Here is a 25,345-nt window from a genome sequence, read left to right as displayed (position 1 = left end):
CATAAGATGGACAGCTCGGTTAACCAATTGAGCCGCGGTAGATGAGAGGGGCAGGCCACAGCACCCATCAATGAGCGAAGGCCGACGGCGAGGCCCCCATCAAGTTAGTGCGACCCGGCAGATTTGGCGCGGCCGATTTTCTCCCTCCTTCCCCGCCCCCCCCTCCCCTTCCGACGTGGGGGCCCGCCATTGGAACCCACCCCCACCCCCCTCCCCTCCCCCCCCCCCATCATCCACCTCAGCACCACAGGTGAGGAGGGGGGAAAATCGAGAAAATTCGACGGCGGATGGGTAAATAATTGATGTTTTTGACTAAATGTCGGGTACGGGCTGTCGAACGGGGCTGGAATGGGATCGATTGGATGACATTTATTTTTATTTTCTCCTCACCCCCCCCCCCCTCCCCTGTAGAAACATGTTGGGGGGGGAGAGAGAGAGAGACGGGGAATGGGAAGAGGAGGGTTAGGCCTCGCACATCACTTGAGGGAGGGTAAGGAAGGAGGTGGGGGTGATGGGTGTTGAAGTGCCTCCATGACGGGCTGAGGGTTGGAGGAGTTTGGCTGTGGGGCTGGACAGAGGGTGTAGACCATTCCCCTGGCCTGGAAAGGGAGGGGATTAAAACCACAAACATCTCATGTCTCTGCGTGTGTGGGGAAAGGGGGGGGGAGGTAGCTGTGAGGAGAAGCCAAAGCTGCTCAGCCTCACGTTTTATCAGTTATCTCCCACTCACTCTCACAACACACCAAATAAAAACCCACCCCAGTTCCCAAGGCAAACCTCCTCCATCCTGGTGGAAAGTCTGAGCGTTGGTATGTAGATCTTCTCCCTCTTTTGCCTCCAGATTTGCTTCCCCGCCACTTTTTTTTTTATTCTAATCTTTTTTTAAATTTTTGTTTTCAAAGGAATTTCAGTCTGGTGTTCTTTTTTTATACCCTCTTGTGGGAAAGCATATTTAAGGGAAGAGGATGACTTTTACTCTGAAATAAAACTCATTGCAGCATTTTAGTGAGTTTGATTGAAAAAAGATTGCATGACACAGCTGAACTGTTCGTGTCATCAGTTTCAGATCATTTTGTAGCTTAAAAAAGAACTGGACCTGTTCTATTTATAATTTTGGTGTCCTGCTGTATCTACCTAAAAGTTATAAATATCAGTGTGTTGTCAAGAGTGTTTTTTGTGTACACAGTGTATGATTAGTCTAAAGAATTAATTTTACATCTATTCACAATATTGTATGTGAGTTGTTTGGTATGGTGAACTACTGACTTCTCTTGTTAGGGAGTTTTAGCATCTTTTAACATCTATTAAACTTGATGTCAAAAAGTTATGATTAACAAGTTTAATATTTTTGAAAAGCACCTTGTACTAACTTTATTAGTACAGTTTTTGTTGTGGTTGGCTAACTGCAACCTGTGAGTTACCTGTTGCTCATGATTATCTGCTGACGTGAATTATGAATTAACAACTGATGGTGGAAGGAAACTGTTCTCACTTAAAGGCTGAATGCCAATTACATTCAACGTTTCAGTTTATGGTTGAGTATTCCAAAGCAGTGTAATGATATTAATGACTTTAAATATGGTAAGATGATTAATATTGAGTGCTGTACCTTCCCACTTTGGACATAATGTGAACATGAAATAATTCCTCATTAAAATATACAGTGGATCCCCTCTCTCTCTCTCATGCCTGAACACTGGTGAAACTGGGATTGGCTACAATCTATAATTTTGCTGTACCCATTCAGAGTTAGATTTCTGAATTGAGGATTTTTTTTTTGCTGAGAACTTCATGTTGTGAATGCATTGAGACTGTCAAGAAGTCTGGCTTGATAGTCTTGTGCTTGGGTTTACTTTGCTCCCAGGGCAAAATGTTTATTCTGGGTTTGAGCCCAACTTTGGAGGGTTTTTTTATATTGAGCCATAGAAGAGAAATTCATTTTAGATTTATTATTTGGCAAGTGCTCCTTGGATGCTACCTGACCTGTGTTTTTCCATCTAGACTCTGATTTCTAGCATCTACAGTCCTCACTTTTGCCTTATTATTTGATTAGTTTATCGAGAATGCTTATTTGCTGCACTTGATGTATTCTGCTTTTATATGCTGCTTCTGACTTGTACCAACCAGGTGCCCTTTTTATTCATCTGAGTCTTTGTGGCGATTATTGTTGGCTATTCAACCGTGTGAGGTAGCCTGGTCAGTAATGAGAGCAGGGTCGCTGGCTGGTTTCTTTCCCATAATCAAGGCTCACCAAAGTAAGCTTAACATCAGTCTCCCATCTCTGCACCTTGGTGAGGACCTCAGCCGGTAGTTAACAACGGTCTTTCTGGAAGAGTGCAAGTGCATTTATAGGTTGGGTGTCAGCAGTTAGTCTAATCTGGCTGATGGCCCAAAATGTGGGCTTGGGGACAGTGATATGGAGTTTGGGGTGGGGTTGTGTGGCTCTTTTTAAAACTCTGGTAGCATAGTCTTTGACTAACTTGAGAAAGGCAGTAATGACACCAAAAGCGTCTGATACTTTCAAAATAAATCTTTAGTTTTCTTTGGTTGAATCTGTTTCATCTTTGCAATTCCTCTCCAGTATCTATCACCAAATTTCCCTTTTTCCAACTTGTCTTTCCATAATTCTGACAGTTAACAATTTGTCACCTATCAATCTTCTGTTGTGGGTGAATGATGAATCTGACTTTTGACTACACTTTTCAGAATGGTCAAAAGGGCAGGGTGCTCTTATGATAAGCAGTATGACTCTGGCTGATTTATTCTCCACCTGTCAGCTTAGAAGCAAAACTACCTGTAGCACCATAGTTGTTGCCTCCTTTATGATCAGCCAATATCAGACTTGGACATTCTGCTGCTGTATGGCTCAGTTGCACAACAGGGCAGTGATGCAGCAGCTGACCTGACTTGTGTTTTGTGGTATATATCAGTTATGCTGCCTTTGAAATTGTTTGAAGTTATTTGTAGGTAAAGAGATGTTTAAGAAAAGGCTGATGTTTAGTTTGGAAATATTTTAATATTGCATGACAGCAGAATACAAAAAGTACATTGAAGCTAAAGTAGTTTTGTTTTGTCTGATTTCTGTGTATAGATTAGAAATAAGTGCGAGGACAGGGGTACTGATACTTTATACCCTATGATTCATGATGCTGTACTCATCTGGCTTGCACGAGGCTATGTGGACCTGAATATCTCCAACTTAATTCCTGATCTGTGGTGGTAGTGAGGGCTCATGTCAGTGAGCTTAATACCACTGGATCATGGAAGAGAAAACATAAAACAGGCTTTCTGTTCCTGGCTGCAATTTAGTGAGCTCTGGTCCCAAGTGTATAGAAGCAGTAATGGGATTGGTCCTAAGAGGTTGTACAGGATCATGACGTGGGCTGTCTTGGCTGGTTTTTTGGGTGAGGTTCCAGAGGGTTGTTGCTGCTAACAAATTGTATTGCTCAAGAAAGACTTGCATCTATACAGCACCTTCATAAGTCAGAATGTTTCAAAGTTCTTTAAAACCATGATGATGTTTTAAAAGTACAGTGTGGCAGCCAATTGTGCACAGTAAGCTCCACAAAGAACATCATCCCATCTACTTCACCTGATTTAGAGAGAAATACTGACCAGGGTTTGTCTCTGAAAACATCCCATGGCTATATTTGATATCAGACTGAGAACCAGTCTTTTCTCTTAGTTGAGCATCTTGTCTGAAAAGTAACGCCTCACTGCACCCTAGGATTGCACGTGGGAGTGTCAGTCTGGATTATTTGTGTCTGGAATGGGACTCTAATCTATAACACTCAAGCTAGTATGTGAATGTTATTTACCAAACCACAACTAAAATTCAACAAAGGTTCCCAGCTGAACACTGAGCACATGAGAGAGGTTGGATGATATAATTGGTTTGAAACCAATTGTTTTTCAGTTTCCTGGTAGTCAGGAATCCTGGTTTTCAGGATGCAAAGGAGCAATTGAAGACATTTTCTTTTCTAATTGTGGGTTTCAAAAATGTAGTCTTCATAGAAAGCAGATGTCTTATCGTACAGAAGAAAGTTCTGCCTATCATCTGCATTGGCCCTTCAAGTGAGCATCAGTGCCTAGTGTACTACAGTTGTTATGGGGGATTTTAACATGCAGGTAGACTGGGAGAATCAGGATGGTATCGGGCCTCAAGAAAGAGACTTTGTGGAGTGCCTCAGAGATGGATTTTTAGTGCAGCTGGTGCTGGAGCCGACCAGGGATAAGGCGATTCTGGATCTGGTATTGTGTAACGAACCAGAATTGGTCAGTGACCTCGAAGTGAAGGAGCCATTGGGAAGTAGTGACCATAATACAATAAGCTTCAATCTGCAATTTGAGAGGGAGTGGGTACAATCTGAAGTGACAATATTTCAGTTGAATAAAGGGAAATATGGAGCTATGAGGGAGCAACTGGCCAAAGTTCAATGGTTTAATACCTTAACAGGGAAGACCGTGGAGGAACAATGGCAGATATTTCTGTGTATAATGCAGAAGATGCAGGATCAGTTCATTCCTAAAAGGAAGAAAGATCCCAGGAGGAGACATGGGCGGCCGTGGCTGACAAGGGAAGTAAAGAAACATATAAGGTTAAAAGAGAAAAAGTATAACTTAGCGAAGATAAGCGGGAAAACGGAGGACTGGGAAGCTTTTAAAGAACAACAGAGGATTAGTAAGAAGGAAATACGCAGAGAAAAAATGAGGTACGAAGGTAAACTGGCCAAGAATATAAAGGAGGATAGTAAAAGCTTTTTTAGGTATGTCCAAGGCAAAAAAATGGTTAGGACAAAAATTGGGCCCTTGAAGACAGAAGCAGGGGAATATATTACTGGGAACGAAGAAATGGCAGAGGAATTAAATGGGTACTTCAGATCTGTGTTCACTGGGGAAGACACAAGCAATCTCCCTGAGGTAACAGTGGCTGAAGGACCTGAACTTAAGGGAATTTCTATTTGCCAGGATTTGGTGTTGGAGAGACTGTTAGGTCTGAAGGTTGATAAGTCTCCGGGACCTGATGGCCTGCATCCCAGGGTACTGAAGGAGGTGGCTCGGGAAATCGTGGATGCGCTGGTGATTATTTTCCAGAGTTCAATAGAATCGGGGTTGGTTCCTGAGGATTGGAGGGCGGCTAATGTTGTGCCACTTTTTAAGAAGGGTGGGCGGGAGAAAGCAGGAAATTATAGACCAGTTAGTCTGACCTCAGTGGTGGGAAAGATGCTGGAGTCTATTATAAAGGATGAAATTACGGCACATCTGGATAATAGTAACAGGATAGGACAGAGTCAGCATGGATTTATGAAGGGGAAATCATGCTTGACTAATCTTCTTGAATTTTTTGAGGATGTAACTCGGAAGATGGACGAGGGAGATCCAGTGGATGTAGTGTACCTGGACTTTCAGAAAGCTTTTGATAAAGTCCCACACAAGAGGTTAGTGAGTAAAATTAGGGCGCACGGGATTGGGGGCAAAGTACTAGATTGGATAGAGAATTGGTTGGCTAACAGGAAACAAAGGGTAGTGATTAACGGCTCCATTTCGAAATGGCAGGCAGTGACCAGTGGGGTACCGCAGGGATCCGTGCTGGGACCGCAGCTTTTTACAATATATGTAAATGATATAGAAGATGGTATCAGCAATAACATTAGCAAATTTGCTGATGACACAAAGCTAGGTGGTAGGGTGAAATGTGATGAGGATGTTAGGGGATTACAGGGTGACCTGGACAAGTTAGGTGAGTGGGCAGATGCATGGCAGATGCAGTTTAATGTGGATAAATGTCTGGTTATCCACTTTGGTGGCAAGAACAGGAAGGCAGATTACTACCTCAATGGTATCAAATTAGGTAAAGGGGCTGTTCAGAGAGATCTGGGTGTTCTTGTCCACCAGTCAATGAAGGCAAGCATGCAGGTACAGCAGGTCGTGAAGAAGGCTAATAGCATGCTGGCCTTCATAACAAGAGGGATTGAGTATAGAAGCAAAGAGGTGCTTCTGCAGCTGTACAGGGCCCTGGTGAGACCACACCTGGAGTACTGTGTACAGTTCTGGTCTCCAAATTTGAGGAAAGACATTCTGGCTATTGAGGGAGTGCAGCGTAGGTTCACGAGGTCAATTCCTGGAATGGCAGGATTGCCTTACACGGAAAGACTGAAGCGACTGGGCTTGTATACCCTTGAGTTTAGAAGACTGAGAGGGGATCTGATTGAAACGTATAGGCTTATGAAAGGACTGGACACTCTGGCAGGAGGGAACATATTTCCGTTGATGGGGGAGTGCCGAACCAGAGGACACAACTTAAAAATACGGGGTAGACCATTTAGGACAGAGATGAGGAGAAACTACTTCACACAGAGAGTGGTGGCTGTGTGGAATGCTCTGCCCCAGAGGGCAGTGGAGGCCCAGTCTCTGGATTCTTTTAAGAAAGAATTGGATAGAGCTCTTAAAGATAGTGGAGTCAAGGGGTATGGAGATAAGGCTGGAACAGGATACTAATTAGGAATGATCAGCCATGATCATATTGAATGGCGGTGCAGGCTCGAAGGGCAGAATGGCCTACTCCTGCATCTATTGTCTATTGTCTATTGTCTATTGCCAATCTCTTGCTCTTTTCCCATAAGCTTGTTTTATTTTTATCCAAATCATCTAATGCCCTCTTGATTGCCTCAATTGAAACTACCTCCACTACTCTGAGACAGTGCATTCTCCACCCTTGTGAAAAAACTTTTTCTTATCACCCATGCTTTGTTTGAATACAATTTTAAATCTGTCCATTTGTCCTTGTTCCTTTTTTACGCAGGAACACTTTCTCCCTATCTCCTTTGTCCAGCTCACTTTTGAAATTAATTTGGTTGAAGAATAACTCAGTCCATCTGAGCTGTGTTCTTGACACACCAATGCTATCATTTTCCCACATGTGAATTGTGTCCATGTTTTCTGTTTTCATCTTCACAGGAACATATGCCTGAGTCCTTCCTACCTTTAGTCATCCAGGGGATAAAAGAGCTGTCTGGTGACCTGTTCTGGATTTGCTTTTAACAAATGTGAAGTTGTCCTTCTGGTTACTGCAGTGCGAATGTTTGAGGAGTTAAGGCCATAAGACCTTAAGCCATTCAGCCCCTCTAATTTGCTCTGCCATTAGATTGTGGCTGTTATGATTCTCAACCTCATTCTCCTGCCTTTTCCCCATAGCTTTTGATGCCCTTACTAATTAAGGACTTGTATAACCTGGTCTTAAATGCACTCTATGCCACAAAGGTCTGTGGAGGCTAAGTCAATGTGTTCCACAGATTCACCAAGTTCTGGCTGAAGAAATTCCTTCTCATTTTAGTTCTGAAGGGCCACTCCTTCATTTTGAGGCTGTGCCTTCAGGTCCTAGTTTTTCCTAGCGGAAGCGTCCATTCTATCTAGGTCTCTCAATATTCTAAGTTTCACGAGATCACGCTTATCTTTGTAAACGCCAAGTACAGACCTGGAGTTCTCAACACTTGCTCATTTGACAAGCCCGTCATCCCTGGGATCATTGTAAACTTCCTCTAGATCCCCTCCAATGCCAGCACATCCATCCTTAAATACAGGGCAATGCAGCCTGACCAGAGCCTTCTACAACCTTAGCAGTATATTTCTGCTCTTGTATTCTAACCATCTTGAAATGAATGTTAATGTTCCATTTGTACCTGCACATTAATCTTAAAAGAATTCTGAACTAAGGCACCCAGATCCCTTTGTGCTTCAGGTTTCTGAAGCCTTTCCCCATGTAAAAAAATAGTCGACACCTTTTCTTCCTACCAAAGTGCATAACCTCTCATATTCCCAAATTGTATTCCATTTGCCGCTTCTTCACCCACCTTCCTAGCCTGTCCAAGTCCTCTGCAGCCTCCCTCCTTCCTCAACACTATCTATCTGCAAACTTAGCAGCAATGCCCTCAGTTCCTTAATCTAAATCATTAATGACACCTATCCCTTGGCATCATGGTAGCCCACAAACCTACCAACACACTGAAACAGCTACTAATAAACCTTCAGGACCCTATTACCACCAACCAGCAAAACTAATATCATTTACAAAATACCTTGCAAGGACTGTAGCAAACACTACATTCGACAGACCAGGCAGAAAACTAACTACGAGAATCACTAATACCAACTAGCCACCAAAAGACATGACTCATTATCACTAGTATCCTTACATACAGACAAAGAAGGACACCACTTCGACTGGGACAACACAGCCATCCTAGGACAGGCTAAACAGAAACGCACGGGAATTCCTAGAGGCCTGGCATTCAAGCAAGAGTTCCATCAATAAACACATTTGATTTGGACCTCATTTACCAACCTCTGAGAAAAAGAACCAGAAATGATATCATCCACCTTAACAGACCAACACACACTTAGAAAGCAGGATAGAACACCAGTGCTTCACCGGAGACTCGCTGATGATGTCACCTAGCATGGTGACAAAACATCTGAAAACAAACCTTCCAGCTCAGCGAGCAAACTTACAACCTGAACCTCAACCTGAGCTACAAATCTTCTCAAAAATTGCAAATCATTAATGTATAACATGAATAGTTATACATCTCAATATTTATTTCTAGGTAAGCCCATTCACCATTTTACACCTCATACTGTGTTTCTTCTTCAACACGTGCCTTATGGAGTTGAAGGAACTGAGTATCACCTTCCCTCAAACCACCACCAGTATCTTAAAACAAAAATGCTAGAATTACAACCGGTCAATCAGCAGCTAAGAGAATCAACACATTTTGATGTGTATTTTTAATATAATTTTAATATCTCTAAAGCGTCCACATCCTTCCTATAATGCAACTGGACATAATATTCCAAGTGTGGTCTAACGAGGGTTTTATAGAGCTGCAGCAACACCTCACAGCTTTTAAACCCAATCCCCCGTTAATGAAAGCCAAAACACCGTATGCTGTCTTAACAACTTTTTCAACTTAGGTCCCTCAAAAGTTGCCACCCATGTACGTAGACTCCAAGATCCTGCTGTTCCTCCATACTGTCAAGAATCCTGTCTTTCACCCTGTATTCAGCATTCAAATTTGATCTTCCAAAATGAATCATTTCACATTTATCCAGGTTTAACTCCATTTGCCACTTCTCAGCCCAGCTCTGCATCCTGTCAGTGTTTTATTGTAGCCAGCACCAGCCCTTGACACTATCTACAACACGACCGATCTTTGTGTCATCGGCAAACGTACAAACCCACCCTTCCACTTCTTCATTCAAGTCATTTATAAAAACTACCAAGGGCAGAGGCCCAAGAACAGATCCCTGCAGGATACCACTGGTCACTGACCTCCAGGCAGAATGCTTTCCTCCCACTGCCTCCTTTCAGCCAGCCAAATTTCACTGTATCCCATACCTCCTAACTTTCTGAATGAGGAACCTCATCTGATGCATTACTGAAATCCATATACACAACATTCATTGCTTGACCTTCATCACCTTGTCTCCTCACATCCTCAAAGAACTCAATAAGGCTTGTGAGGCACGGCATGACCTGCCCCTCACAAAGCCATGCTGACTATCTTTAATCAAAATATGTTTTTCCAAATAATCCATAAATCCTATCTCCGAATCCTTTCCAGTACCTTGCTTACCACAGATGTAAGACTCACTAGTCTATAATTCCTAGGGATTTCCGTATTCCCTTTCTTGAACAGAGGAACAACATTTGCCTCCTTCCAGTCATCTGGTGCCACTCCATGGAGAGTGCGAATACAAAGATCATGGCCAGAGGCGCAGCAATCTCATTTCCCACTTACTGTAGTAACCTTGGATATATCTGGTCTGGCCCTGGGGACTTTTCTATCTCGATGCTTCCCAGAGTTTCCAGCACATCCACTTCCTTAATATCAATCTGTTAAAGTCTATTAACCTGGTCCACAGTGTTCTCACAATCAACAAGGTCCCCCTCTCTAGTGAATACTGAAGCAGAAAACTGTTCGGGCCTCCCCCACCTCTTCAGATACCAGGCACAAGTTCCCTCCACTACCTCTGATCGGCCCTACCCTCCCTCTGATCATTCTCTTATTCCTCCAGTAAGCGTAGAATGCCTTTGGGTTTTCCCTAATCCTTCCCGCCAAGGCTTTTTTGTGTCCCCTCCTAGCTGTCCTCGGTCCGTTTGAGTTCTTTCCTAGCTACCCTTTCTCTAAAGCTGTACCTGATCCTTGCTTCCTCAGCCTTCAACAAGCATCCTTCTTCCTCTTGACGAGAAGCTCCTCTTGTCATCCAAGGCTCGTTCACCTTACCATTCATTGCCAGTCTCAGTGGGACAATAAGTGCTCCTTAAACAGCATCCACATTTCTGTTGTGCATTTCCCATAGAACAATTGTTCCCAATTTATACTCCAGCTCCTGTCCAATAGCAGTATGATTTCCCCTCCCCCAATTAAATACCTTCCAGAACTGTCCTGTCCTTCTCCATGGCTGTGGTAAAGGTGAGGCAGTTGTGGTCACTCACTGAAATCTTATCCCACCAAGAGATCTGACACCTGGCCTGGCTCATTGCCTAGCATCAAATCCAATATGGCCTGCCTCCTAGTTGGCCTATCTACATATTGAACCAGGAATCCTTCCTGGACACACCTGACAAAATCGGCTTCATCCAGACCAACTGCGCTAAGGAGGTTCCAATCAATATCGGGGAAGTTGAAGTCACCCATACAACATCTGTTACATCTGTACCTCTCCAAGATCTGCTGTCCAATCTATTCTTCCATCTCTCTGCTGCGGTGGGGGGGGGGGGGGGGGTCTATAGAAAACATCCAATAAAGTGACTGCTCCTTTCCTGTTTCTGACTTCTACCCATACTGACTCAATAGACAAACTCTCCTCAACAACCTCCTTTTCTGCACTCTCTAACAATGCTACTCCCCCTCCTCTTTTACCCTGGTTTTTTTAAAAGGTCTAAACTCTGGAACATCCAGCAACCATTCCTGCCCCCTGTGAAATCCATGTCTCCATTATGGCCACAACATTATAGTTCCAAGTACTGATCCATGCCCCTAAGTTCATCACTCTTATTTCTGACACTCCTTTCATTGAAACAGACACACTTTAACCCATCTCTTTGCCCTATCAACAATGTATCATTCCTGACAGACTCTCTGCATTCTATTTCTGCCCTTTTCAACAACTACCCTCTCCTCTGATCTATATCTCTGGTTCCCATCCCCCCTGCCAAATTAGTTTGAACTCTCCTGAAGTGCTCCAGCAAATGTCCCACCCAGGACATTGGTGTCCCTCCAATTTAAGTGCAGGCTGTCCTTCATGTACAGGTCCCACTTTCCCCAGAAGGTACCCCAATGATCTATGTATCTGACTCCCTCCCTCTTGTACCAGTTCAGTAGCCATATATTTAGCTGCACTCGCTCACTGTTCCATGCCTCACAAACACGTGGCACCAGTAGTAGTCCTGAGATTACTACTCTGTTCATCCTGTATTTTAGCTTCCAACCTAATTCCCTGAAGTCACTTTAGATCCTCATCCCTTTTCTTAGCAATGTCGTTGATGCCAATATGCACCATGACTTCTGGCTGCTCACCCAACCCCTTCAGAATCTTGTAGACTCGATCAGAGACATCCTAGACCCTGGCACCTGGGCAGCAACATAGCTTCCAGGAGTCCAACTAGTATTTTTCTATTTGCCCCTCCCCCACCATTATCTGAGCCAAAGAGCCAGAATCATTGCCAAACACCTGGCCAATGGCTTTCTCCTGGCAGGTTGTTAAACAACCCACCACCACCACCAAAGCAGTAACCAAAATGGTATACTGTTATTGAGAGGGACAGCCACATGGGATCCTTGCACTGTCTACCTGTTCCCTTTCTGTCCACTGACAGTAACCCATCTACCTTTTTCCTGTACCTGACATGAGACTGCCTCCCTGTAACTCCCCTCTACTACCCCCTCTATCTCCCAAATGATCCGAAGTTTATCCCGTTGCAGCTCCTAATGTGGTTTTCGAGGAGCTGCAGTTGGGTGCACTTCCCACAGGTGAAGTCAGTGGAGACACTAGTGGAGACCCTTACCTCATGCATCCTACAGGAGGAGCATTTCCACTTCTGAATTCCTAAAGAGACTATTGAAAAAAACTGGCAACCTTACCGAATTATTGCACAGAACCTTATTTTTTTGATTAGAGGACGAGGAAAGGTGGAAGACATGAAGTAGTTTCGGGTAAAGCAGCCGCCCAAATATATTACCTCACTTACCCAGCAGTCCTGTGTTTGCTCCTGTTCAGTGTGCGCTCTGCCCATTCACAACGTAAATTATTAAAAGTTTAATTTACCTTCCTGGCAAGTTTAACAGCATCCTTTCTATAGGAGGGAGACCCTGGAATTGCACACGATATTCCAAATGTGGCCTAACCAATGTTCTGTACAGCTGGAATATGTCCTGTGAACTTCTATACTCGATGCTCTGACCAATAAAGGCAAAAATACCAAACAATTTCAGTATCTTATCTACCTCTGACTCCCCTTTAAGGATTTTTTAGAAAAGAAATATGCAAATTCCATTCCCTAATTTCTGAGCCTGTGTCTTGGCGACTCCTCAGATTGAACCACGCTGTTCAGAATCTTAATGTTATATCAAACTTGGGATAAGATTTCTATATTTACTTCATCTGTAAGAACATTTCTGGATCAGTAGTGCATGACTTTCACTTCTTCGGCTTGTTTGTGGACCAGACCTAGTAAACTATACTCTTGTTTCTTAGGTTCTTGTCTGTCGCTGAAATTCCCATTCATGCCTTGAGCCTTGACTATTCCAAGGCACTTCTGATTCATCTCCAACCTGCTACCATTCACAAGCAGAGTTTAGAATGTGCTCCAGCTTCTGTCTTAACTTGTTTTGCTACCTGCCCTCCTTATATTTACGTTGATGCATGATCAAATAGCCTTGCCCCTTCATATCTTTGCCATCTCCTTCAGCCCTGCAACCACACTAGCTCTCTGTGCTCCATCTACTTTGCTTTCTTGTGCATCTCTGATTTTGTTCACACCACCATTGGTAACCATGAATGTATCTGACTCAACACTAAACTCTCAAATCCCCTAATGAGTTTGAAGAAGATTTGTAGCTCAGCTTAAGGTTCTGGGTGTAAGTTTGCTGGCTGAGCTGGAAGGTTCGTTTTCAGATGTTTTGTCACCATGCTAGGTAACATCAGTGAGCCTCCAGTTAACCACTGGTGTTATGGCCTGCTTTCTACTTGTGTTTAGGTTTCCTTGGGGTGGTGACATCATTTCAGGCTGTGATGTCATTTCCTGTTTGTTTTTCTTCGAGGCTGATAGATGAGATCCAAGTCAATGTGTTTGACAGAGTTCCAGTTGGAATGCCATGCTTCTAAGAATTCTTGTGCATGTCTCTGTTTGGCTTGTCCTAGGATGGATGTGTTATTCCAGTCAAAGTGGTGTCCTTCCTCCTCTGTATGTAAAGATACTGGTGAGAGTGGGTCATGTCTTTTTGTGGCTAGTTTTCTGCCTGTTTGTTCAATGGAGTGTTTGTGACCGTTCTTGCAAGGTATTTTGTAAATGACATTTGTTTTGCTTGTTGTCTATATAGGATCTTTTAAGTTCATTAGCTGCTATTTTAGTGTGTGGGTTTGTGGTCTACCATAATGCCAAGAGGTCTTGAGTAGTCTGGCAGTCATTTCAGAGATGTCTTTGTAGGGCAGAGTGGCTAGGGCTTCTGGGCACATTTTGTCTTTTTCTCAGCAACAAAGAAAAACAAATTGTCGGACTGTGTTCATTGGGTACCTGTGCTCTTTTGCATACAATGTTCATATGACTTTCTTCTGCTCTTCGTAGTTCCTCAGTGCTGCAGTGTGTGGTGGCTCGTTGAAATAAAGTTCTAACCTAAACACACACAATAGAAAAGGGGGCCGTAACAACAGTGTTTCACCAAAGGCTCACTGATGTTACCTAGTGTAGTGATGAAACGTTTGAAAGTGTACCTTCCAACTCAGCGAGCAAACTTACATCCAGAATCTAAAACCCCTCTCAATATCTCACTATTGCTTTCTTTCTGTCCTCACTTGAGATGCTCCTAAAACACACCCCTGTCTTTGTGATTTTTTAATATTCCGTGCATCTTTGAAGTGGCTTAGAATGTGTTATTATATTTGAAGGTGCTGTGTAGTTGCCAATAATTCCTAATGATTTCAATTTACAGTTGCAAATGAAGTCCTGAATCCATTTTTTTGTAGTTAGTGCAATTGGTACTCCCCTTTCGTTACAAGGAAATTTAACTATCAATATACCCCTTGCCCCTCCTGAATATAGTGACATGGGATCCAGCTCTCACTTAACCCTCACTCAAATGATAATTCCCTTTTCAACCTAGTGTTAGCAGGAAATTTAATCATAGAAGATATCACCAGCAGATCTTATCTAACCCTTGCCTAATGTAAAAAAGCATTTTCCAACATGGATTGAAAGATCAGAAATAGGAGCTATTGAGAAATTTTTCTCCCCCTCCTAGTTAGTGGCCATGGCTGTGATCTGTGCATCCTAGTTTCCCGTGAAGACCGGCGTTCTGTGTACAACTGTCTGTCATTTAGAATCACGTGTTGCAGTGCAATTGCCTATTGAGTTATCAAAGTAGCAGTCTATGCTGAAGATAGTGTTTAGTATGAAACGCAAAGTAAAATTTATCATTTAAACTGAGAACAAGGTTCTTGATATTTTGTTTTATTATTTAATGTTTACAAGATGAGCACTGTGTGATAATTGAGCATTTCTTGCCATTACTCCCAACTTTTCTCCACCTATTGCAGCCCATTAGCTGAGAGCATAAGCAGGTGGCATTCCAGCCATTGAGTTTGGGCTTTTTTCTACACAGCTGTGCGTTGTGTTGTCATTTTATGGATCATGAGCTTCCTAGATATATTGTGGTGAAACAAGGCCAGTGGGTTTGGCTAAACCAGTTGCAGGATGGGGAGATTTATGTGTAAGCGGTCAGTTTCTGAAGACGTTGTGATTTTTCTTGCTTAACTGTTGAACAAGTTAAATTTCAAATGAAACTTTTTGCAAGCAGCTTGCTATCCATAGCCCATGAAATAGAAATATGACATGCTTTTAGATTTCTGTATTAAAGATCTCTTTTGTAAATTGGTCATGAAAAAATCGGCCTAGTAAGTTTGAGCACCGCCCTCTGGTTGTGCTGTTGAAATCTCCTCCAAACAGACTCCACCACCAGGGATATATTTCCCTCCCCTCCCCTATTAGTGTTCCGGAAAGACCACTCCCTTCGTGACTCCCTTGTCAGGTCCACACCCCCCACCAACCCAACCTTCACTGCCGGCACCTTCCCCTGCAATTGCAAGAAATGCAAAATCTGCGCCCCCCCCCACTTCCCTCCAAGGCCCAAGTGATCCTTCCATATTTGTCACAAATTCACCTGCACCTCCACACACCATTTACTGCATCCACTGCACCCGATGTGGCCTCCTCTACATTGGGGAGACAGGCCACCTACTTGCGGAACGTTTCAGAGAACACCTCTGGGACACCCGCACTAACCAACCCAACTGCCCCGTGGTTGAACACTTTAACTCCCCCTCCCACTTCGCCAAGGACATGCAGGTCCTTGGACTCCTCCATCGCCAGACCATGGCAACACAACGCCTGGAGGAAGAGTGCCTCATCTTCTGCCTGGGAACCCTCCAACCACAAGGGATGAATGCAGATTTCTCCAGCTTCCTCATTTCCCCTCCCCCACGTTATCTCAGTCCCAACCCTCGGACTCAGCACCGTCTTCTTGACCTGCAATCTTCTTCCCGACCTCTCTGGCCTATCACCCTCACCTTAACCTCCTTCCACCTATCGCATTCCCAACGCCCCCTCCCCTAAGTCCATCCTCCCTACCTTTTATCTTAGCCTGCTTGGCACACCCTCCTCATTCCTGAAGAAATGTCGATTCTCCTGCTCCTTGGATGCTGCCTGACCTGCTGCACTTTTCCAGCAACATATTTTTCAGCTCTGATCTCCAGCATCTGCAGTCCTCACTTTCTCCCTGTTGAAATCAGGAGCTTGTATTGAAGCTGCTCCATGGTCTGTCTAACTTGATCGTTTCTTCCAAATTATGGTGTTCCATCTGGTACTATAATACCTTGTCTAAGTTTCCCTGTTTCATGTATCACTGCAAAATGTCAGCAGGCTGTTGACAGCGGGAGAGTATAATAGATTGGCCTGATCCTATCTTTATACATTGTTTTGATGCTCACAATCAAAATGGAGTCATGATTGTGAGGGGAAACCTTGGTTTCCCATCTTCTTCACCACTCCTACCACCAGACAATGAAGCCATTTGTAGTATAGAACTCTGATTTGACCCATTCCTCGGCATAAAATAAGGAATCAAACTTTGAGCTGTACTGAGCGACCGATTCAGCCATGCCATTGTGGGATTATTTAGTTTTAACCTATTTCAAAATCCACATGCAAGCCCTAATTGCAGTGAAATGTACTCTGAAATTAAACAGGGTACTTTCACTATTCAGAGACCTGACTGTAAAGAGAAAGTCCTGTTTCCGTTTGAGTGATTTGCAGTGTGATTTTATACAGATTTTTCTCTCTCTCTATCCAGTGTGTGCCAATGCTGAGTGCTCTTTGAATGCTAATGAATACCAGATGTAGATGGCTGCAGGAATGATGTCATACTCTGGGAGTTAGTTCTTGGCTTAATAACTGTTCCAGATGGGACTGCAAAAGGGGTGGGCCTGAGGTGGGGTGGTTGAAAAAATATTGTTTTTTAGAAGAATTATGACTTAGTTTTTGTGTTTGTATGCACATTTGGGTATGATTCATTGAGTTCATTGTGTAAGTGGGATCTAATAATCTAATACAATAAGCCTATTGTCTGCAGTGTATGTTCCTAAAGTTTGTGTTAATTCAACCATTCAAAATTTTTGGAGATGTACCGGATGCAGTATCTACCCAGTTGATAACTTATTTATATAGACCACTTTTTGTATGTGTTGCTGTTATGTTCTGAAACCAAAAATGTATTTTCTTGTGTTATTTTACAGGTGTTCTAAGTTCATTGGGACTCTTCCTCCTCCTCTCCTGTGACCAGTATTATCTTCTCCTCAGCATGCACATTTTTCCTGTTCTTAAGCTTAAGCTCTCTACGATGTCCTGAGTGCAGGGAGAAACGTGTTGTAAAAGGAATCGTTCCCATAAATGTAAATATTCCTACTCCAGAGTGCTCCCATTAGACTATCATTTCTAAAGATTATAATTAAATTTGCAAAAACTTAACCATGCATGTTTGATTTTGTCAAAAGAAAATTTTTGAAGTCTGAAACCAAGTTGGTGTTTCTGCAAGTGTCAGTTTATGTGGGCCTGCACCTGTGGGTATCCATGTAGCAAGCCATGAATTGGTGCTCTCAATTCTCCCCACACCTGTGTCAATCTGTCTTGTATGTTGCTGCATGACTGGTGCCAGCAACAGAGTATGGGGATTCAAAAAATCAGAATAGAGCAGATGTTGGAAATCTGACATAAGCTGAAAATACTTAGCAAGTGAGGTTGCATCTATGGGGATAAAAATTAAGTTAACTTTTCAGGTTGTTGAACTTGCATGATGACTGAGGAAAATTTTAAAATGGGATCAGTCTTTAAGTTAATGAGGGGCAGGTGGGGAAGAAGTTCAAGGGAAAGGTCTGTGATAGGGTGGAAGGCAGGGATAGTTAACTTTGCGAAGGGTCCAAGCCAAAGGGAGAGAATGTGTGAAATAAATGTCTAGATGAAGAGTGAATGGCAAACTAACTTGCCACCTGAGAACAAATGAGAAAAGTCAAAACCTGCAACAAAAGGGGAGAAATGTAGACAGAAATTATGACTTGAAATTGTCACACACTGGAAAAGCTTAGGTCTAATTGAAAGATAAGTTGCTGATTCCCACTTGCACTGAACTTCATAAATACTACAGCGAGAATTAAAGCAATATGCAAACTTATGGTCACACTTATGACTGGTGTTCTTCAAGTCAGCCTTCTGTCACCTTCATACAGTTGACCTCTGACCCTTTCTGAATTTGTTTATCTCTTCACAGATGTTGCCCAATTGCTGAGGATTCTGGCATTTTTGGTTTTTAATGAGAATTTATGAAACCAGAGAGGTGTGAAAGCTGGTGTAGCATGAAAAATAAAGAAAGTAGGCATAAATGTTGGAGGGAGATTGAACTTTTTTTATCACTTCAGATTTCCAATTTTAGTTGCAACACTTGGAGAAAAGAGAGTAGTTCTCAGTTTATTGCTTAACAATTCATCCATACAGGTTTTGGTGAAGACCTAAGAGCAGAATGAATTGCACAAAGCGTGACCAAGGAGAAAAGAGAATTGTAGAAATTGGCTCAAAAGTCCACTTAGAAAATATATATTTAGCATTACTATTGATGTTTTTGTTTTGTTTTAAACAGTGACAACATGAAACCCTAACTTCAAGAGGCAAGATTAAGAAAGAAGCTTTCAATGGTCTCCTATTAGAACTCTCCTGAAATTGTTTCATCATTCAATTGCCAGTGTTGACGGTGTTCTCTTGGACTGTTGCGTCTTGGAGGAGAGGGGGCTGGTGGAAAAGAGAATATTGGATCGCCCAAAAATGTTTGGACAGAAAAGATACCGACTCCTACAAAGTCGGTAATCTTACTATCCAAGTTGAAAACATGTGACGTTCTTCTGTCAGTTGGGAGCCAGAGAGAGAGACAGATAATCGTGCAGGCTTGCGATCATGATGTTTCGGGATCAAGTTGGTGTGCTAGCTGGGTGGTTTAAAGGATGGAATGAATGTGAGCAGACAGTAGCCCTGTTATCTCTGTTGAAGAGGGTCAGTCGGACCCAGGCTCGCTTTCTTCAGATCTGCTTGGAGCATTCGCTGGCCGACTGCACTGACATCCACATACTAGAAGGTGAAGCCAATGATGCTGGTAAGTCTTGTTTCCTTCAACCTGGGCCTCAGTCATCAAAATTAATTAAAATTCTTGTCTTTTGATGTTTTAATGAAAGCTAGAATTTTCATACTCTTGCATTTTGCAGTATGGATTATTGAATGGCAGTTGGCAGCAAGGGCTGATGTAGTGCAAGTTCATGCAGGCTTACTGCTGTATTCCTCATTCAGTTGGCTTGGCTGCATAGAGCAAGTAGCCTAATGCATGTAGTTAATCAAATGTCCAGCTGAGGTCTTTGAGTCAGTATTTAAACACTTGGATTTTTAATCTCTGAAAATATGCTGTTTTATGGCATTTAAAATTGGAGATTTTAGACAAGTAGTTGATTATGTACTGTAGGATTTTTAAAAATTAATCCATGCAATATGGGTGTCACTAGGCCAGCATTTGACTGCCCATCCTATTTGGTGAGTGGGCAGTTAAGAGTCAACTACATCACTGTGATTCTGGACATGAAGTCCAGATCGCAGATTTCCTTCCCTAAAGGACGTTATGAATCAGTTTTTGTTTGCAACAATCGATATGGTCACTGAGGCCAGTTTTTTTTAAGTCCATATTTTCTTATTGAATTCAAATTTCTTCTGCCATGATGGGACTTGAGCTGAAAAATGTGTTGCTGGAAAAGCACAGCAGGTCAGGCAGCATCCAAGGAGCAGGAGAATCGACGTTTCAGGCATAAGCGCTTCTTCAGGATGGGATTTGAACTCGTGTATCTAGAAAATTAGTTTGGGGTTCTGGATTATCAACCAAGTGATATTACCATCTTCCTCTGTCTATATTACACAGAACAGAAATGATTTTAACGGCACTGGTAGACAATTGATGCACATTTATGTCTGACCACTTAATGAATATTGTCTATGATTATCTTGTCAGATTGAGGCACACTGAATCATCCAATCTTTGAATCAAAAGTACTGAAGTTAACTACTGCCTGATTGTACTTTAGAAGCTGAGAGGAAAACCAAATTCACCCTTAAATTTATTTAAGTTGGACCTTGTCTAGCTGGGAGTAGACAGGATAGCAATTCTTTATTTGCACTTCACATGTTTTAAATATGGGTGTATGAAATTATCTATCATTTCAGTTAAAAATTGCACAAGATCATTTCATAGTTTTAGTTAGTGGCTATGTACATGGATTTGGCAAAGCAAAATGTCAGCCCAACTAATTGATGTCAGTCATTTGGTTTTACGTATTTATTACAATATTAATTTCAACAGTTGATACTTCATTGAGAGCTCTAAAAATTTATCAGATATTGGAAAGATTTTGATGTAGCTAATAAACTGACATTAGTTGTCAAAGGAGATTGGCAAGTTCAGGAAAATGCCTATGATAGATGCTATATGACTAGCGAGTTTTGAGAAGATTTGTAGCTCTGTGTGTAGGTTTGCTTGAGCTGGAAAGTTGGTTTTCAGATGTTTAATGTTTGTAAACGAACCTTCCAGCTCTGCGAGCAAACCTACATCCATACAACCTACTATATGACTGTTCTATGAAAAACAGCTCTGCTTTTATCAATTTATATTTATATGCAAAGCTTTAAATCTTTATGCAGCTTTTATTTGTATAATCACCTGAGATTTTTCATCTGATTTTTATTTGGGAATGAATGATCTAGTAAGCTAGCGTCTTTGGGTCAAAATCCTAGAATTCCCTCACTGATGGGGTTGAGGGTGTTCCTACAACACACGGACTGCAATGATTCAATAGACAATAGGTGCAGGAGTAGGCCATTCTGTCCTTCGAGCCTGCACCACCATTCAATATGATCATGGCTGATCATCCTTAATCAGTATCCTGTTGCTGCCTTATCTCCATAACCCTTGATTCCACAATCCTTGAGAGCTCTATCCAACTCTTTCTTAAATGAATCCAGAGACTGGGCCTCCACTGCCCTCTGGGACAGCATTCCACACAGCCACCACTCTCTGGGTGAAGAAGTTTCTCCTCATCTCTGTCCTAAATGGTCTACGCCGTATTTTTAAGCGGTGTCCTCTGGTTCGGCACTCACCCATCAGCGGAAACATGTTTCCTGCCTCCCAGAGTGTCCAATCCTTTAATAATCTTATATGTCTTAATCATATCCTCTCTGTCTTCTAAACTCAAGGGTATACAAGCCCAGTCGCTCCAGTCTTTCAGTGTAAGGTAATCCCACCATTCCAGGAATTGACCTCGTGAACCTACGCTGCACTCCCTCAATAGCCAGAATGTCTTTCCTCAAATTTGGAGACCAGAACTGCACACAGTAGTCCAGGTGTGGTCTCACCAGGGCTCTGTACAGCTGCAGAAGAACCTCTTTGCTTCTATACTCAATCTCTCTTGTATGAAGGCCAGCATGCTATTAGCCGCCTTTACTACCTGCTGTACCTGCATGCTTACCTTCATTGACTGGTGTACAAGAACACCCAGATCTCTCTGTACTGCCCCTTTTACCTAAATTGATTCCATTTAGGTAGTAATCTGCCTTCCTGTTCTTGCCACCAAAGTGGATAACCATACATTTCTCCACATTAACCTGCATCTGCCATGCATCTGATCATCACCTAACTTGTCCAGGTCACCGTGTAATCTCCTAACATCCTCATCACATTTCGGCCTGCCACCCAGCTTAGTATCATCAGCAAATTTGCTAATGTTATTACTAATACCATCTTCTAGATCATTAACATATATTGTAAAAAGCCGCGGTCCCAGCATTGATCCCTGCGGTACCCCCGCCTGCCATTCAAGAAGGCAGCTCGCCACCACATTAAGGATCACAAAGGACAGGCAGTAAATGTTGGCCCTGCCAGCGATGCCCACATCGTATGAGTGATTTTTTTTAAATTTCAGCCTTTTGATTTGGTCCAGCTTTCAGTGGAATTGTGACTGATCTGTATCCCAACTCCATTCACCCATCTTGGCTCATAGCCTTAATATACTTGGCTAGAAAAATCATTGAGCTAACATCTATGGCTTTTTGTGGAAAAAGTTCCACATTTCTATCATCTTTTGCCTGAAGTGATTTCAAACTTCTTTCCTGAATGTACTGCCTTTTGACTTTTAATGTATTCCTTTTCCGATGCCATTGAAAACATTCGTCTGTCTAATAAATTCCTTTCCAAATTGTTTTTTAAAAAAGCAATTTTAACTTCGTAACACAAAGTTTGTAAAGAGGGGCTAAATCAAAGAATTGTGGCTAAATAGCACATTACACACATGCGCGCGCACGCACACACATAAATAAGAAAAGACACATCGCCTTCCTGATAAAGGGCTTATGCCTGAAACATCGACTTTCCTCCTTGGATGCTGTCTAACCCGATGTGCTTTTCCAGTACCACACTTTTCAACTCTAAGGATTTTGATTAGAGTCTGGTTGTCCAATGCAGCAGATTAATCGTCTTAATGACATTTCATTTAAGCCCCCTTCAATATAGACAAAGTCTTTTTATTCATTTCTTTTGTAATCTGGATTGGAAGAAATCAAAGGAATCCATTCATCCTCCAATTCCATATTTAATCGATTATCATCTGTAATTTCCACCAGCCGCTAGTGTAACCCCACAACGGAACATATTCTGCCCGTTTCAGTATTCTGAAGGAACTGTCCGTCTTAAAAAGAACATAAAAGATGGAGGGCAGGAAAAATTTCTGGCTGTAAGAGCTGCTCCTTTTTTTTTGAGGTATTTTAAGTGTTGGAGGTGATTTCCTCGAATTCCAGGAGCAGCAATTACTGTTTATATGCTGTTGCATTGTTTTGGAACTTTGGAAAAAATAAGTCAAAACAACAGTCAAAAAAGGGAGAAGAGCAGACAAAGGAAGCACATGGTGAGGACAGTGCATGAGAGAGAGACAGAGAGAGAGCTGTTTGAATTCATGTATCGCTGGACATCAGAGTGCATCTGGGAAAATTAACAAACAGTGAAATTCACAACTAATCTTGGAGGAACTGTTGGGTGAAGTTCACAGCACAGAATCAGATAAGTTAATTGTTGTTGTTTTAAGTCTGTCCAAGAGAGAGGCTGCAATAGTGAGTATAGTGGATTCTTTCTTGATTATATGTTTTTGGAGATAGGTCTTTTGATTAAACTTAAAATATAAGCCATAGCTATTAATTTAACTTGGGGCAGTGTTTGTAGAGGAGTAAGACGGTGTTATTTTCTGGGTCTGGAGATTGTAAAGGAGCAAAAATGGCCTTTGCAGTGATATGCACTTCTTGTCAGATGTGGGAGTTTAAAGAGAGTTTAAGGGTTACTGTGGATTATATCTGCCAGAAATGCTGTTGGATGCGAATCTTATTAGATAGTGTATTGGTTGGAGAGACAGATAGAAGCGATGAGGAATTTGCAACAGTATGTGGATGGGGGGGGAAAGTCTCAGATACAGTCATGTAGATGGGTTAACTCCAGGAAGGGTGAGAGGTCGGTACCTAGGGCAGGAGTCTTTTGTGGATATACCCATTTCAAACAGGTATGCTGTTTGGGAAAATGTAGGGGGTGATGGATTCTCAGGGGAACGTAGCTCGAACAGCCAAGTTTCTGGTATTGAGACTGGCTCTAATGCAACAAAGAGTGGTCAGCTTCCAAGTGATCAATTGTGTTCGGGGATTCTGTAGTCAGAGGTACAGACAGACGTTTCTGTGGCCAGCAGAGAAAAAGCAGAGTGTTGTGTTGTTTCCCTGGTGCCATGATCAAGGATGTCTCCGAGAGGGTGCAGAATGTTCTCACAGGGGAGAGGGGCCAGCAGGAGGTCATTGTCCACATTGGAACCAATGATATAGGAAGGGAAAAGGTTGAGATTCTGAAGGGAGATTACAGAGAGTTAGGCAGATATTTAAAAAGGAGGTCCTCGAGGGTAGTAATATCTGGATTACTCCCAGTGCTATGAGCTAGTGAGGGCAGGAATAGGAGGATAGAGCAGATGAATGCATGGCTGAGGAGTTGGTGTATGGGAGAAGGATTCTCTTTTGGGGTAGATCATTGGAATCACTTTTTTTTGGGGTAGAAGTGACCTGTACAAGAAGGACGAATTGCACCTAAATAGGAAGGAGACTAATATACTGACAGGAAAATTTGCTAGAACTGCTTGGGAGGATTTAAACTAGTAAGGTGGGGGGGTGAGACCCAGGGAGATAGTGAGGAAAGAGATCGATCTGAGACGGGTACAGCTGAGAACAGAAGTAAGTCAAACAGTCAGGGCAGGCAGGGACAAGGTAGGACTAATAAATTAAGCTGCATTAATTTCAATGCAAGGGGCCTAACAGGGAAGGCAGATGAACTCTGGGCATGGTTAGGAACATGGGACTGGGATATCATAGCAATTACAGATACATGGCTCAGGGATGGGCAGGACTGGCAGCTTAATGTTCCAGGATACAAATGCTACAGGAAGCATAGAAAGGGAGGCAAGAGAGGAGAGGGAGTGGTGTCTTTGATAAGGAATAGCATTACAGCTGTGCTGAGGGAAGATATTCCTGGAAATACATCCAGGGAAATTATTTGGGTGGAACTGAGAAATAAGAAAGGGATGATCATCTTATTGGGATTGTATTATAGACCCCCCCCCCAATAGTCAAAGGGAAATTTGAGAAACAAACTTGTAAGGAGATCTCAGCTATCTGTAAGAATAATAGGGTGGTTATGGTAGGGGATTTTAACTTTCCAAACATAGACCGGGACTGCTGTAGTGTTAAAAGGTTTAGATGGAGAGGAGTTTGTGTGTACAAGACAATTTTCTGATTCAGTATGTGGATGTACCGACTAGAGAAGGTGCAAAACTTGACCTGCTCTTGGGAAATAAGGCAGGACAGGTGACTGAGGTGTCAGTGGGGGAGCACTCTGGGGCCAGCGACCATAATCCTATTAGATTTAAACTAATGATGGAAAAGGATAGACCAGATCTAAAAGTGGAAGTTCTAAATTGGAGAAAGGCCAATTTTGACGGTATTAGGCAAGAGCTTTCGAAAGCTGATTGGAGGCAGATGTTCACAGGTAAAGGGACGGCTGGAAAATGGGGAAGCCTTCAGAAATGAGATAATAAGAATCCACAGAAAGTATATTCCTGTCAGGGTGAAAGGGAAGGCTGGTAGGTATAGTGAATGCTGGATGACTAAAGAAATTGAGGGTTCGGTTAAGAAAAAGAAGGAAGCATATGTCAAGTATAGACAGGATAGATTGAGTGAATCCTTAGAGTATAAAGAAAGTAGGAGTATATTTAAGAGGGAAATCAGGAGGGCAAAACGGGGACATGAGATAGCTTTGGCAAATAGAATTAAGGAGTATCCAAACGTTTTTACAAAGATTTTAAGGACAAAGGGTAACTAGGGAGAGAATAGGGCCCCTCAAAGATCGGCAAGACGGCCTTTGTG

The 25,345-nt window shown here is 42.5% G+C and overlaps 1 protein-coding gene across 4 annotated transcripts in view; it reads left to right on the top strand.

Moving 5' to 3' along the window:
• Positions 1-207: 207 nt before the first annotated feature.
• The window catches only part of samd4b (sterile alpha motif domain containing 4B), a 91,086-nt gene continuing 65,948 nt past the window's right edge, over positions 208-25,345 (top strand). The window contains exons 1-3 of one of the 4 annotated variants that reach the window (XM_072549562.1): positions 236-291; positions 17,068-17,223; positions 18,462-18,968. In XM_072549562.1, coding sequence (XP_072405663.1) covers positions 18,773-18,968 — 196 coding nt within the window. In that variant the 5' untranslated portion in view covers positions 236-291; positions 17,068-17,223; positions 18,462-18,772. Of the gene's footprint in view, positions 292-716; positions 810-17,067; positions 17,224-18,461; positions 18,969-25,345 lie in introns of those variants that run through there. The other 3 variants (XM_072549561.1, XM_072549564.1, XM_072549563.1) reach the window with 3 other exon arrangements.

This window comes from Chiloscyllium punctatum, chromosome 29, assembly GCF_047496795.1.
Source record: "Chiloscyllium punctatum isolate Juve2018m chromosome 29, sChiPun1.3, whole genome shotgun sequence".
Lineage (NCBI taxonomy): Eukaryota > Metazoa > Chordata > Chondrichthyes > Orectolobiformes > Hemiscylliidae > Chiloscyllium > Chiloscyllium punctatum.
The sequence above is the reverse complement of the archived record's forward strand: the minus strand, read 5'-3'. Positions and strand labels throughout refer to the sequence as shown.